This window comes from Oncorhynchus clarkii, unplaced genomic scaffold (genome assembly GCF_045791955.1).
Source record: "Oncorhynchus clarkii lewisi isolate Uvic-CL-2024 unplaced genomic scaffold, UVic_Ocla_1.0 unplaced_contig_1656_pilon_pilon, whole genome shotgun sequence".
NCBI classification, from domain to species: Eukaryota; Metazoa; Chordata; class Actinopteri; order Salmoniformes; family Salmonidae; genus Oncorhynchus; species Oncorhynchus clarkii.
This window is the reverse complement of record NW_027261069.1, coordinates 71,100-86,120: the sequence shown is the minus strand read 5'-3', so window position 1 is coordinate 86,120 and position 15,021 is coordinate 71,100. Positions and strand designations below refer to the sequence as shown.

The window sequence follows — 15,021 nt, the reverse complement described above, 5'->3', positions numbered from 1 at the left end:
ATTTCCCCCTTACTCATCTGTGTAGGAGTTTAGGCTTCCATTTTCTGCCCCAGCTAGGACGCAACTGGAGAATGATCTGACCTGACTGAGAGACCCTGGCTAATACTTTCTAATAATTCATTCAGGAAAGATGGAGAGCTGTCACTGTTTCTTGCTGCTTTGCTCACTGGTCTTTGCGATGTCTTTTGCAGAGGAGGCAACGTTTGAGAATGAGATCGACCTTACAGAGTTTATTAGAAGGATTTCTTCCTCTGGACTACTGGTCAGGGATCAGCCTCTGGCTATCAACAGGGACCTTCGCGTTGAAACAAACTCACTGGAGGAGCTTGGAGATCCAGAGGATTCCATTCCCATCTGGACTGATGAGGAACCAGTCATCCAGAATACACTCAACACCAGGACTACCATCCCTGATATTCCTGACTATGGCCCCATAGTGTTGACCAACAATGGGTTGATCAAGGGACTCACAGTGGAAAAGTCCCACATATTTTATGGGATCCCGTACGCGGACCCACCTGTGGCCACGCACCGCTGGAAGCCCCCCAGACCGGTGACCCCGTGGCCGGGGGTCCACGACGCCACGTACCCGAGGGACGCCTGTATGCAAGGCTGCAGTGGCCCTATATCTGACAGGTGCCCTCAGAAGGTAGGGGACTAACACAGATGGGCTCGATAATTATGTTGTTATGATTTAGCACAATGTTCTAGCAGTGTGTCATGTGCAGCGTGTTGACAGTGAAACATGAAATTAACAAAGTCCTGAATAATCTCCCGATAACATCCAGGAATGTCTTTGATTCATCAATAATGTGAGTATTTTATTTGCCGTGTGAAATGGCGTGTGAAATGTGAATATTTGGTTTCTGAAATGAAACGTGTCTTCCCATAGGTGAGTGAGAACTGCCTCTACCTCAACATATTTGTACCTCTGGATGTTAACTTCAGTTCCCCTTTACTGACAACCCTGCCAGTGATGGTGTGGATCCACGGGGGAGATTTCATTGCTGGCTCAGCCTCCAAGCCCCTGTACGATGGGAGGTTCATCAGTAACTTCACTCACACTGTGGTGGTGAGCATGGCGTATCGGCTAGGTAAGACAGGTGTTCTTTAGCTCCGGGGTGGAGTTTCTCTAGGTACATATCTAGGATCCGTTTCCCTAAACCTAACCTTAACCATTAGTGGGGGAAATGCCAAACTGACCAGGGTCCGTATTTCAAGGGAACGTCACCCTACACCTCTTCACTATACAACCTTTATCTAGTTATCCAGGCTAGTTTCCTTGAGATCAAATCGTTTCTTTCATAAGAGACCTGGAACAGGGCAGAGACAGTACAGAGACCTTTTGTGATTCATTAGTGTGTTTGCTGATTACATTATCTTACACAGTCCCAAAACTAGGATGGTGATTTCAAACATTTCTGAACAGAGAGCTTGTCTGATTTAGCAGAAGACCCTGGGTATATCAACTTGCTGTATATATAATATACTTTTCTCAAGTGGACTTAGACTTCTACCATCCCCTCCTCAATAAATACCATTTGGTGGGTGTAGCGAGTTGCGACCCTGTGGTGGCCTGATCAATATGGGTATGTGAGACCATTGAGAAAAGGCCATTATCTGTGTGGGTGTCAGAAGAGGCTGGTGGGCAGAGATGGGAGGATGGGTTAATTGTAATGGCTGGAATGGCATAAATAGAACCATATCAAAACGCCATGTGTTGATGTGTTTGAATCCGTTCCATCAATTCCACTTCAGACATTATGATTAGCCAGTCCTCCTATATCTCTGCCCACCAGTCTCCTCTGAGAGGTGTATTGTTTTGTGTATAGTTTTTCATGGTCCAAGGAACTTGCTGTATCATTGCAGGGGCGTTTGGTTTCCTCGTCTCGGGAAAAGACCCCAAAACCTCAGCAACCGGGAATTATGGGATCCTGGATCAGCAGGTTGCTCTTCTCTGGGTTCAACAAAACATTGCTCTGTTTGGAGGCGACCCCAGCAAGGCAAGCACGTACACATTATCCTGGGTTGTGTTCATTAGAGCAGGCAAGGGAAAATATTTACAAATGTTTCGCAATGGAAAACGAATATGAGTGTTTCTTAGACTAGCCCACGTAGTCCCTGCCTGTTTGTCTGGTTTTTTTTATATATTTAACGCCTAATGATCCACAGTCACACAGTCATACAAAATGACAACATCTGATTTTCTTCCACCACCTCAAGTCCTTGATGATCTCAACGGACTCAAACTGATCTTTTTGTTTTGTTGCAGAGTTGGGGGTCACTTCTTTTTGTGCAGGGTTGGGGATCAGGTGCAGGGTTGGGGCTCAGGTGCAGGGTTGGGGCTCAGGTGCAGGGTTGGGCGTTAGGTGCAGGGTTGGGCATCAAGTACCAGGTTGGTGGTCAGGGAAAGGGTTGGGGTCAATTCCATTTAAATTCAGTCAATTCGGGAAGTAAATATACATTTATATTCCAATTGTTGTCATTGAACAGTGAATTGGAATTTCTGTCTACTTCCTGAATGGACTGAAGTGAAATGGAATTGATTCCAACTCTGGTCAGGAAAAACTCCAGATACACTGACCTAGATATTCACATTCTGACCATGTATAGAAATACCTTGTTGGTTTTATTTCAGCAGTGGTTGTTGTTGAATGACCTCTATATATCCTGTGGTGCTGTCGTGACTGATTTGTAGTGAGGCCACACCACGGGGAGAATAACAGCCTCTGTGAGGCATAGAGAATAACAGCCTCTGTGAGGCACAGCGACGCGCTCCTCCAGCCCTGATGACATTTCTCTGAGTGGTTATTGAGTGGGGAAGGTGCTGTCCAGAGAAGAGCTCCTCCAGCCCTGATGACATTTCTCTGAGTGGTTATTGAGTGGGGAAAGATGCTGTCCGGAGAAGAGCTCCTCCAGCCCTGATGACATTTCTCTGAGTGGTTATTGAGTGGGAAAGGTGCTGTCCAGAGAAGAGCTCCTCCAGCCCTGATGACATTTCTCTGAGTGGTTATTGAGTGGGGAAGGTGCTGTCCAGAGAAGAGCTCCTCCAGCCCTGATGACATTTCTCTGAGTGGTTATTGAGTGGGAAAGGTGCTGTCCAGAGAAGAGCTCCTCCAGCCCTGATGACATTTCTCTGAGTGGTTATTGAGTGGGGAAGGTGCTGTCCAGAGAAGAGCTCCTCCAGCCCTGATGACATTTCTCTGAGTGGTTATTGAGTGGGGAAAGGTGCTGTCCAGAGAAGAGCTCCTCCAGCCCTGATGACATTTCTCTGAGTGGTTATTGAGTGGGGAAAGGTGCTGTCCAGAGAAGAGCTCCTCCAGCCCTGATGACATTTCTCTGAGTGGTTATTGAGTGGGGAAGGTGCTGTCCAGAGAAGAGCTCCTCCAGCCCTGATGACATTTCTCTGAGTGGTTATTGAGTGGGGAAGGTGCTGTCCAGAGAAGAGCTCCTCCAGCCCTGATGACATTTCTCTGAGTGGTTATTGAGTGGGAAAGGTGCTGTCCAGAGAAGAGCTCCTCCAGCCCTGATGACATTTCTCTGAGTGGTTATTGAGTGGGGAAAGGTGCTGTCCAGAGAAGAGCTCCTCCAGCCCTGATGACATTTCTCTGAGTGGTTATTGAGTGGGAAAGGTGCTGTCCAGAGAAGAGCTCCTCCAGCCCTGATGACATTTCTCTGAGTGGTTATTGAGTGGGGAAAGGTGCTGTCCAGAGATGGGACGATGCTGCAGAGTAGGGTTGCAAAATCCCAGGAACTTTCAATAAATTCTCTGGTTTTCCAGAAGCCCTAGTTGTGCCCTACTGCAGACCCAACACAAACACATTCGTTGGATCATGCAGAAAGAGAAATTGCTGGCATCTCATACAAACAGCTAGTACCACACGCTGGTTGGTTCAGTAAAAGTGATGTTGAAAGCCTTTCAGTTCTGTATCCCAACTCCATCAATCAAAGATAAACAGCTTTATCATCCTGCGTTATATCTAAATGAGGCATAAAACCATCAGGATTATGTGTTTGTGTACGTTGTTATTTTCTCTGTCTGTGGATATACAACACAACCCTGATTATGGCTCATTAACATCCAAAACAGGTGACCATGTTTGGGGAGAGTGCAGGAGCCCAGTCAGTGAGCCTCCATCTGATGGTCCAGAGCAGTAAGCTCCTGTTCAAACAGGCTGTGTTCCAGAGCCTACCCTTCTCCATCCCTCTCAAGACCAGGTCGGTGACCTCTAACTCCTAACATCTGGGTAGTGTTCATTAGGGCACACTGCAGCAAAAACAAGCATTTCTCATTGGACAGATCCACATTTATCTTCCTGTTTCAGTCCGTTTCCTTCCGTTGGCCGAATGTACACATGACTCAGCTGGTGGTCTTGATCGCTAACTCCTTTAAAATATGAAATCCGCCGTAGTGGAAACGGTCCCACTGTCCGCCCCACCGCCGTTGTTGTTGTTGTTGTTTTGTTGACGAAGCTGAGCGCCGTGCAACGCAACAAAATAAATGTCAGTACGGATTCTACTGTTCTATCGCGCGTGCGATGATGGCAAAGAGAAAAATACAGTGTTCATTGTTTCCAGTAACTTCTTCGTTGTTATAATATCCCAAACAGACGTGGCGGTTTCACCATTCAGGATTTCAGGTTTAAGAAGGAGACCCTCACTTTGCTTCTATCATCTATATAGATCAACTTATCCTTCCCACGTTTTGAATGAGTAATCCTTGCCATATGTGAAATTGACTACAAAAGTGAATCGCCAACCTTCCTGATAAGTGTTTTGTTATACGGCCTGCCAAGCTACAAGGAATAAATGGGATTAATTCAATAAAATTGAATTCAATCAATTAAATTCAATGTTATTTCTCCCCTCGGGGTTACAGTTTAGACATGCTAATGCATCCAAGAAGACGAGGTACCTTTAAGTTCCAGTCCATGTCCTAGTAAAACAGTCATTCCATCTCCAGCTGTCGTTACTCTCCTGGAAGAGATGTGGCACTACCTAATGTTCCCATTGAGCAGAGAGAGACTATCTGTGGTCTGTTTTCTTTGTTCCAGACATGATGCCCTGAAGCTGGGGAGGGACTTTGCCAGACAGGCCAACTGCTCTGTGAGCGACATCGTGTGCCTGCTGTCCCTCAGTCCTCAGGCTGTCCTCGCTGCCCAGATTAAGTCAAGTAGGAGACCAGTCTTCTTCTGTGTCTCTGTCTGTCTCTGACTGACCGTTTTTAGACCGAGTTGTGACCCAAATGGCCCCCTATCCCCATAGAGCTCGGGTCAAAGTAAGGAACAATTTGGGACACAACAAATGTTGACCCTCTAGATATCTACTGTTGACCTATCTCAGTTGGCCCTTATTCATGACAAAATCAACATCTTAGAGTTGCTTAAGTGTGTTTCATTACAGAGCTAGTTGTTTAGCATTTTGAGTGGAGTCATTTTATGTATATTTGCAGGATGTATTTTGGTAAGTAACTAATTGTTGTTTTCTCTGACTCTCTCTCTTTCTTACCCTTCCTCATCTCTCTTCTCTCTCTCTTCTCTGTCTCAGGTTCCAAAGTGGTGAATCCCTTCAGGTTCCTGGAGATCTTTGAGACCTGGGGGCCCTACGTGGATGGAGAGCTGATCAAGGAGCAGGCTGTGACTGCCTTCCAGAAAGGCCACTGGCAGAAGGAGAAACCAGTCCTCCTTGGTATGGACCACTTGAAATACACTCACATTTAACCAGAACAGCTTTTAACGGCTGGCCCCATAACACTTAATACATTTAATTTGGCAAATGTCTTTCAGGACACTCCAAGAACAACTTACAGTATATTAAAAGTAGGTACTCTGAACTAGTGAAGACATCTGTTACACACTTAAGGTTACAGAGATGGTTCGGTGCATGTGTGATGACGAGTAACCATTGCCAGAGACCTGAAGAGTTGCATTGGCTCCCCAAGTCAATGCCTGGGCTTTGGCTAAGCTGGCTAAGGGTGTGACTTAATTAGATTGAGTTGTTGAATGTTAGATGGTGAAGTGCATTTGGTTCCCTCTCAGCTGGCCACTCGACATAACACATCTGTAGGAGAGATTCTTCGTCCCTGATGTGTTCTGTGTCCTTCCCTTCTACAGGATCCATGGTTATATTCATACCATTGTTGTGTTCATTATGGCTCGCAAATGTTTAAAACATTCTATAGAAAATGTAAATGATTCCAGATAGTCCCTCCCTCCCTGTTTCATCCCGATTTCTTCTGTTTGGTGCCTAATGAACACAACCAAGATTATACCAGAATGTTTGGACCAACATTTTGAAGGCATGCTGTTGACGTACAACAACCTTGCAGGAACCACTTCAGAGGAGGGGGTGATATTTGTGTACGGGGTCTTCACCAAGCCTGTGTCTGCGGTGGAGTGCACCGTCTACACCGCGGCCATCTTCAAACAGCACGCCCTCAGGATTCTACACAAGTACCTGCCCCTGTACAAGGACATTGACCGACGGGACATGCTGGCTCAGGTAAAATATTACTTTCACAGAGGGTGCGTCCCAATACTCTCTCCTTTCTCCCAAAGTGTGCACTTGTTCACTTCCCTTAATGGATTTGGCAGGAAATGACTGGTATGGAAACTCCAGCCTATGCCTACACCAATCCAATGCTTTTAAATGAGTAGTGAACGGGTCCAGACATCAGGAAGACGAGATCATTGGGACGTAGCCAGGGAGAAACTCAGTGTTGTCCATGCAAACATGTTAGATAAAAGACTAATCGAATGTAAAAAGGACATTGATTAATCATCCAAAAAGTAATGTTTTACATTAAAGTCAACAAAAGTTTTGGCAATGTTCATTGTCAGGCTCCAGATCAGTGGTTGTAGGGCTAGACTGTCACGTCTGCAGCCAGTGGACTGTAGAGAGAGACCTCGGAGCGTGATGAGGACACATCTGCCCATCTCCTCGCTTCGTCTCACCGCATCTAGATGAGCCTTGTTGAGCTCTGGGGAGAAGGTTTCAGTAGGTACAGACCTAGGATCAGCTTCCCCTCCTCCCAATCCTAACCAACAAAAAATGATAAACTGACCCAAGATAAGCGTCTACTCTAGCGGTACCTTCACCCTACTCCCCATGCTGAAAATCTCTTACTCAATTCTCTGTGGGAATGATCTGTCCAAGTCATCAAAAAAATCCGGACGGACTTAATCATTATAATTATATGCTACAAAATTTGTATTAGGTTCCGATTCTTTTTTTGATTAACCAAACTATCACAATAACCCAGAGAGCTGGGTTTCTAACTGCCTGAATTATTTTAGAGGTAAACGCTTTATATTTTCTGATTTTAATCTGTGTAGAGATGGGTTACTTCTGATCGTTTGGTTCTTCATAGTGCAACTCCGCATGATTACCAGCAGAGGGTGCTAAAATACTAATTTCTGTTTAGGCTCCTCCCATGGCCATCCTCCTCAAAGAATCATTAGTGGTGCTGTCTGGAGCAGAGTGCCATTGTCTCTTTGAGATGTATACCACACAGTGGAAGCAGATCTTTAGGAAATAAGAGACACAGAGGAAGACTACCCAATCACAGTTTCCCCAAGCTACAGATCTAGGATCAGCTTCCCCTCCCCCCATCCTAACCTTAACCAGTATTGGGGGAAATGCAAAACTGACCAAAGATCAGTGTCTAGGGGCAACTTCACCCAGTCAGCCAGAGAGTTGACATCAGATAGAGCCATATTCAGTATGCAGCCCAGGCTATTTCACTACCAGCTCAGGCTAGATGATGTTCAGTGTGGATTACAGGATAAACTGACTCCAACCACACTAGAGACAACAACAGACAATGAATACATAAACTGCATCAGTAGAATACATGCATTCACTGTAGTGAGGGAAACGCTCTCATTTCCAAGTCCACATCCAAAATGTGAAACAGAGAGCTCGGATGGTAAATAGCCTCAGGTACTTTCTCTGGAGGTTTTGAATCTAAAGTGAGAGATGAGTGTGCTGAGAGAGGCAGGGGGCAGAAGGTGACACTCCCATACCTGTTTAGTATTCATATACAGTTCACTGTCTGTGTGTGCCCAGTGAAGAGGAGCAGAATAGGAGGAAGGACCCCCCCCCCCCCCCCCCCTTCCTAAAGGACAGGTCCCAGGGGAGGGGAGGGTCATGACAAATGTCAGCTATTGCACTGAGGCCACATGGCTCAGCCTGGGAGGTGCGAAGGAGAGGTAAAGGGGAAGAGAGCGGGGGAGAGAGAGAGAGTGGTAGAGAAAGTGAACTGGGGAGAAGGGGAGATGAAGTGAGCTGTTGAGCAAGCGAAGGGGAGGTATCTGTGACCAACAGATGCATATCTGTATTCCCATTCCTGTGAAATCCATAGATTAGGGCCTAACGAATCTATTTCAATTGACTGATTTCCTTATATGAACTGCAACTCAGTAAAATCTTTGAAATTGTTGCGTTTTATATTTTTGTTCAGTGTATATCCTTTGAGGACACTGAGGGTTACAGGTGTTCTAGATGATTCTGTGCCGCGTAGGCGGCTGCACTGAGTGTTTTCCTGAGTATAGTTTCCAGGTAACAAGCGAGACAAAATGCTTTGAGCGGCAGTTCTGTAGCACACACACTAGCCACTAGGGACTCTTTTCTCTTTGTTGAACTCAATGACCTCTCTGTTTACTCCCAGATTCTATTGAACTCAATGACCTCTCTGTTTACTCCCAGATTCTATTGAACTCAATGACCTCTTTGTTTGCCCACAAATTGTATTGACCTCTGTTTAAGCCCAGATTCTATTGACCTCAATGATCTCTCTGTTTTAGCCCAGATTGTATTGAACTCAATGACCTCTCTACTTCCCTCCAGATTGTGACAGACTACGTCTTCCTTTGCCCCTCCCGCAAGGCAGCCCGGGCAGGCACCAAAGTGGGCAGCGCCGTGTGGATGTACGTCTTCGACCATGTGATATCGGACCACAGTGTGTGGTCCGGTCTGTCCTTCTGCTACGAGCACGTGTGTCACGGCGCTGAGCTGCCCTTCCTCTTCAACACTGCCTCCATGGCTAACTTCACGCTGGCCCCACCCGAGAGGCTGCTGTCCAATCGGATGTTGTGTTACTGGGGGACATTTGCCCACACCGGGGACCCGGCCTCACGGATGCAACAGAGCGGCTTCTGTAGACAGCAGCGCCTGCCGGCCTGGCCCCGCTACTCGGACACCAGCTCCTGGTTGGTCATGAACTTCACTGTCCGCTCCCATGCCCAGGTGGGCACCAGGGACCATATCTGTGACTTCTGGGACAAGCTGGGCATCTATTAGGGCATGGGGTGGGCATGGGGCGGGCAATGGTGTTGGTATTGGTTATGTATGCATACATAGAGTGGGGGAAGGAGGGGAAGACGACGAGGGGAAGAGAAGAAGATGATGGGAAGGAGGGGAAGGAGGGGATGAAAAGATGCAGTCATCCTTCTCTCCCCTGACGTATGAAACATATCTGTGTATCTACTTTGGAAGGATTGCATGTTTTTAGTTTTCTAACCATTTCTCATACCCAGCTGCTTCATTTGATGTGATTTGTGCAGTGACTTGTTGGCTACTTGAGAACTCCTACATGAATACCCCACTGTCGCTGTACATGTGAATCAGTTTGGATAATGTTTTTTCTATGACAAATAAATCACAGTGAGAAATACTCAATGTTATCTTCGTAAAAAAGCATGGCCATTGGGGGAGAGAGAGAGTGGTAGATTGGTCAGTCAGATGCATGCTGGGTCAGAACGACCTGAAAACATACATACTGATGATTGACATCTAGTAGGTCTCCCTAGCTTACTCGTTCCCCCCTCTTCTCTCTAGCTCTCTTTCCATCCCCCCTCTCTAGCTCTTTCCATCCCCCTCTTCTCTCTAGCTCTCTTTCCATCCCCCCTCTCTAGCTCTTTTTCCACCCCCCTCTTCTCTCTAGCTCTCTTTCCATCCCCCCTCTTCTCTCTCTAGCTCTCTTTCCATCCCCCCTCTTCTCTCTCTAGCTCTCTTTCCATCCCCCCTCTTCTCTCTCTAGCTCTCTTTCCATCCCCCCTCTCTAGCTCTTTTTCCATCCCCCCTCTCTAGCTCTCTTTCCATCCCCCCTCTCTAGCTCTCTTTCCATCCCCCGTCTTCTCTCTCTAGCTCTCTTTCCATCCCCCCTCTTCTCTCTAGCTCTCTTTCCACCCCCCCTCTTCTCTCTAGCTCTCTTTCCACCCCCCCTCTTCTCTCTCTAGCTCTCTTTCCACCCCCCCTCTTCTCTCTCTAGCTCTCTTTCCATCCCCCCTCTTCTCTCTCTAGCTCTCTTTCCATCCCCCCTCTTCTCTCTCTGGCTCTCTCTTTCCATCCCCCCTCTTCTCTCTGGCTCTCTCTTTCCATCCCCCCCTCTTCTCTCTGGCTCTCTCTTTCCATCCCCCCCTCTTCTCTCTGGCTCTCTCTTTCCATCCCCCCCCTCTTCTCTCTGGCTCTCTCTTTCCATCCCCCCCCTCTTCTCTCTGGCTCTCTCTTTCCATCCCCCCCCTTCTCTCTGGCTCTCTCTTTCCATCCCCCCCCTTCTCTCTGGCTCTCTCTTTCCATCCCCCCCTTCTCTCTGGCTCTCTCTTTCCATCCCCCCCTTCTCTCTGGCTCTCTCTTTCCATCCCCCCCTTCTCTCTGGCTCTCTCTTTCCATCCCCCCCTTCTCTCTGGCTCTCTCTTTCCATCCCCCCCTTCTCTCTGGCTCTCTCTTTCCATCCCCCCCCCCTCTTCTCTCTGGCTCTCTCTTTCCATCCCCCCCCCCTCTTCTCTCTGGCTCTCTCTTTCCATCCCCCCCCCCCCCTCTTCTCTCTGGCTCTCTCTTTCCACCCCCCCCCCTCTTCTCTCTGGCTCTCTCTTTCCATCCCCCCCCCCTCTTCTCTCTGGCTCTCTCTTTCCATCCCCCCCCCCCCTCTTCTCTCTGGCTCTCTCTTTCCATCCCCCCCCCTCTTCTCTCTGGCTCTCTCTTTCCATCCCCCCCCCCTCTTCTCTCTGGCTCTCTCTTTCCATCCCCCCCCCCCTCTTCTCTCTGGCTCTCTCTTTCCATCCCCCCCCTCTTCTCTCTGGCTCTCTCTTTCCATCCCCCCCCCCCCTCTTCTCTCTGGCGCTCTCTTTCCATCCCCCCCCCCCCTCTTCTCTCTGGCGCTCTCTTTCCACCCCCCCCCCCCCCCTCTTCTCTCTGGCTCTCTCTTTCGTCCCCCCCTCTTTGAAATTGTTGCGTTTTATATTTTTGTTCAGTGTATATCCTTTGAGGACACTGAGGGTTACAGGTGTTCTAGATGATTCTGTGCCGCGTAGGCGGCTGCACTGAGTGTTTTCCTGAGTATAGTTTCCAGGTAACAAGCGAGACAAAATGCTTTGAGCGGCAGTTCTGTAGCACACACACTAGCCACTAGGGACTCTTTTCTCTTTGTTGAACTCAATGACCTCTCTGTTTACTCCCAGATTCTATTGAACTCAATGACCTCTCTGTTTACTCCCAGATTCTATTGAACTCAATGACCTCTTTGTTTGCCCACAAATTGTATTGACCTCTGTTTAAGCCCAGATTCTATTGACCTCAATGATCTCTCTGTTTTAGCCCAGATTGTATTGAACTCAATGACCTCTCTACTTCCCTCCAGATTGTGACAGACTACGTCTTCCTTTGCCCCTCCCGCAAGGCAGCCCGGGCAGGCACCAAAGTGGGCAGCGCCGTGTGGATGTACGTCTTCGACCATGTGATATCGGACCACAGTGTGTGGTCCGGTCTGTCCTTCTGCTACGAGCACGTGTGTCACGGCGCTGAGCTGCCCTTCCTCTTCAACACTGCCTCCATGGCTAACTTCACGCTGGCCCCACCCGAGAGGCTGCTGTCCAATCGGATGTTGTGTTACTGGGGGACATTTGCCCACACCGGGGACCCGGCCTCACGGATGCAACAGAGCGGCTTCTGTAGACAGCAGCGCCTGCCGGCCTGGCCCCGCTACTCGGACACCAGCTCCTGGTTGGTCATGAACTTCACTGTCCGCTCCCATGCCCAGGTGGGCACCAGGGACCATATCTGTGACTTCTGGGACAAGCTGGGCATCTATTAGGGCATGGGGTGGGCATGGGGCGGGCAATGGTGTTGGTATTGGTTATGTATGCATACATAGAGTGGGGGAAGGAGGGGAAGACGACGAGGGGAAGAGAAGAAGATGATGGGAAGGAGGGGAAGGAGGGGATGAAAAGATGCAGTCATCCTTCTCTCCCCTGACGTATGAAACATATCTGTGTATCTACTTTGGAAGGATTGCATGTTTTTAGTTTTCTAACCATTTCTCATACCCAGCTGCTTCATTTGATGTGATTTGTGCAGTGACTTGTTGGCTACTTGAGAACTCCTACATGAATACCCCACTGTCGCTGTACATGTGAATCAGTTTGGATAATGTTTTTTTCTATGACAAATAAATCACAGTGAGAAATACTCAATGTTATCTTCGTAAAAAAGCATGGCCATTGGGGGAGAGAGAGAGTGGTAGATTGGTCAGTCAGATGCATGCTGGGTCAGAACGACCTGAAAACATACATACTGATGATTGACATCTAGTAGGTCTCCCTAGCTTACTCGTTCCCCCCTCTTCTCTCTAGCTCTCTTTCCATCCCCCCTCTCTAGCTCTTTCCATCCCCCTCTTCTCTCTAGCTCTCTTTCCATCCCCCCTCTCTAGCTCTTTTTCCACCCCCCTCTTCTCTCTAGCTCTCTTTCCATCCCCCCTCTTCTCTCTCTAGCTCTCTTTCCATCCCCCCTCTTCTCTCTCTAGCTCTCTTTCCATCCCCCCTCTTCTCTCTCTAGCTCTCTTTCCATCCCCCCTCTCTAGCTCTTTTTCCATCCCCCCTCTCTAGCTCTCTTTCCATCCCCCCTCTCTAGCTCTCTTTCCATCCCCCGTCTTCTCTCTCTAGCTCTCTTTCCATCCCCCCTCTTCTCTCTAGCTCTCTTTCCACCCCCCCTCTTCTCTCTAGCTCTCTTTCCACCCCCCCTCTTCTCTCTCTAGCTCTCTTTCCACCCCCCCTCTTCTCTCTCTAGCTCTCTTTCCATCCCCCCTCTTCTCTCTCTAGCTCTCTTTCCATCCCCCCTCTTCTCTCTCTGGCTCTCTCTTTCCATCCCCCCTCTTCTCTCTGGCTCTCTCTTTCCATCCCCCCCTCTTCTCTCTGGCTCTCTCTTTCCATCCCCCCCCTCTTCTCTCTGGCTCTCTCTTTCCATCCCCCCCCTCTTCTCTCTGGCTCTCTCTTTCCATCCCCCCCCTCTTCTCTCTGGCTCTCTCTTTCCATCCCCCCCCTTCTCTCTGGCTCTCTCTTTCCATCCCCCCCCTTCTCTCTGGCTCTCTCTTTCCATCCCCCCCTTCTCTCTGGCTCTCTCTTTCCATCCCCCCCTTCTCTCTGGCTCTCTCTTTCCATCCCCCCCTTCTCTCTGGCTCTCTCTTTCCATCCCCCCCTTCTCTCTGGCTCTCTCTTTCCATCCCCCCCTTCTCTCTGGCTCTCTCTTTCCATCCCCCCCCCCTCTTCTCTCTGGCTCTCTCTTTCCATCCCCCCCCCCTCTTCTCTCTGGCTCTCTCTTTCCATCCCCCCCCCCCCCCTCTTCTCTCTGGCTCTCTCTTTCCATCCCCCCCCCCTCTTCTCTCTGGCTCTCTCTTTCCATCCCCCCCCCCCTCTTCTCTCTGGCTCTCTCTTTCCATCCCCCCCCCCTCTTCTCTCTGGCTCTCTCTTTCCATCCCCCCCCCCTCTTCTCTCTGGCTCTCTCTTTCCATCCCCCCCCCCTCTTCTCTCTGGCTCTCTCTTTCCATCCCCCCCCCTCTTCTCTCTGGCTCTCTCTTTCCATCCCCCCCCCCTCTTCTCTCTGGCGCTCTCTTTCCATCCCCCCCCCCCCCTCTTCTCTCTGGCGCTCTCTTTCCATCCCCCCCCCCCCTCTTCTCTCTGGCGCTCTCTTTCCACCCCCCCCCCCCCCCCCTCTTCTCTCTGGCTCTCTCTTTCGTCCCCCCCCCCTCTTCTCTCTGGCTCTCTCTTTCCATCCCCCCCCCCTCTTCTCTCTGGCTCTCTCTTTCCATCCCCCCCCCCCCCTCTTCTCTCTGGCTCTCTCTTTCCACCCCCCCCCCCCCCCCCCTCTTCTCTCTGGCTCTCTCTTTCCATCCCCCCCCCCCCTCTTCTCTCTGGCTCTCTCTTTCCATCCCCCCCCCCCTCTTCTCTCTGGCTCTTTCTCTCCCTTCCTACCAACCCACATGCTCAGAGGCATAACATAAAGTATCGATTTCACAGCAGTAAGTTCAGATCAATAGAAAAGGTTATCTAGAATCTCAAAATGGCCCTAAAGGCAACTGAGGTCATGTTCCCTCTACTTCCTTGTTTAAACAGCAGGGCTACAGATCTAAATGCATTTGCAATAGTGGTGTAGGGTGAATTTGCCCCTAGATGCTGGTTTTGCATTTCACCCACTAATGATTTGTTTTTTTAAATATATTTTTTTAACCTTTATTTAACTAGGCAAGTCCGTTAAGAACAAATTCTTATTTTCAATGATGGCCTAGGAACAGTGGTTTAACTGCCTGTTCAGGGACAGAACGACAGATTTGTACCTTGTCAGCTTGGGGCTTTGAACTTGCAACCTTTTGGTTACTAGTCCAACGCTCTAACCACTAGGCTACCCGCCACCCCAAATTAAAGTTAGGATTGAGGGAGGGGAAGCTGGTCCTAGATCTGTTCCTTGGGGAAACTTCACAGAGCCTCAGACTACTCATGTTATCCTAACCATAATCCACTATAAGATAGCAGACATAAAATGATTAATTCACCTGTGATATATGTCATCTTGACCTGTATTCACCACCACCCGGATGGTGGGTATAAAGCTCTGAGGACAAATGGTATTCTATCATTGAATTGTAATATATATGGAAATAAGCCGAGGGGAAATGCAATACATTTTTTCAGGCCTGATGTTGTGGCTCTGTATTTCAACATGTCACTTTCCCCCTGTTGTGGAGTTTACCCC

General features: G+C 48.8%; 1 protein-coding gene across 1 annotated transcript; it reads left to right on the top strand.

Moving 5' to 3' along the window:
• The first annotated feature begins 66 nt into the window (after positions 1-66).
• Positions 67-9,300, top strand: LOC139404543 (crystal protein-like). The gene is made up of 8 exons (XM_071147244.1): positions 67-649; positions 893-1,094; positions 1,870-2,003; positions 4,091-4,218; positions 5,055-5,173; positions 5,548-5,688; positions 6,329-6,501; positions 8,848-9,300. Exons 1-8 carry the CDS (start codon positions 131-133, stop codon positions 9,298-9,300), a joined length of 1,869 nt encoding a protein of 622 aa, XP_071003345.1. The 5' UTR covers positions 67-130.
• Positions 9,301-15,021: the final 5,721 nt, after the last annotated feature.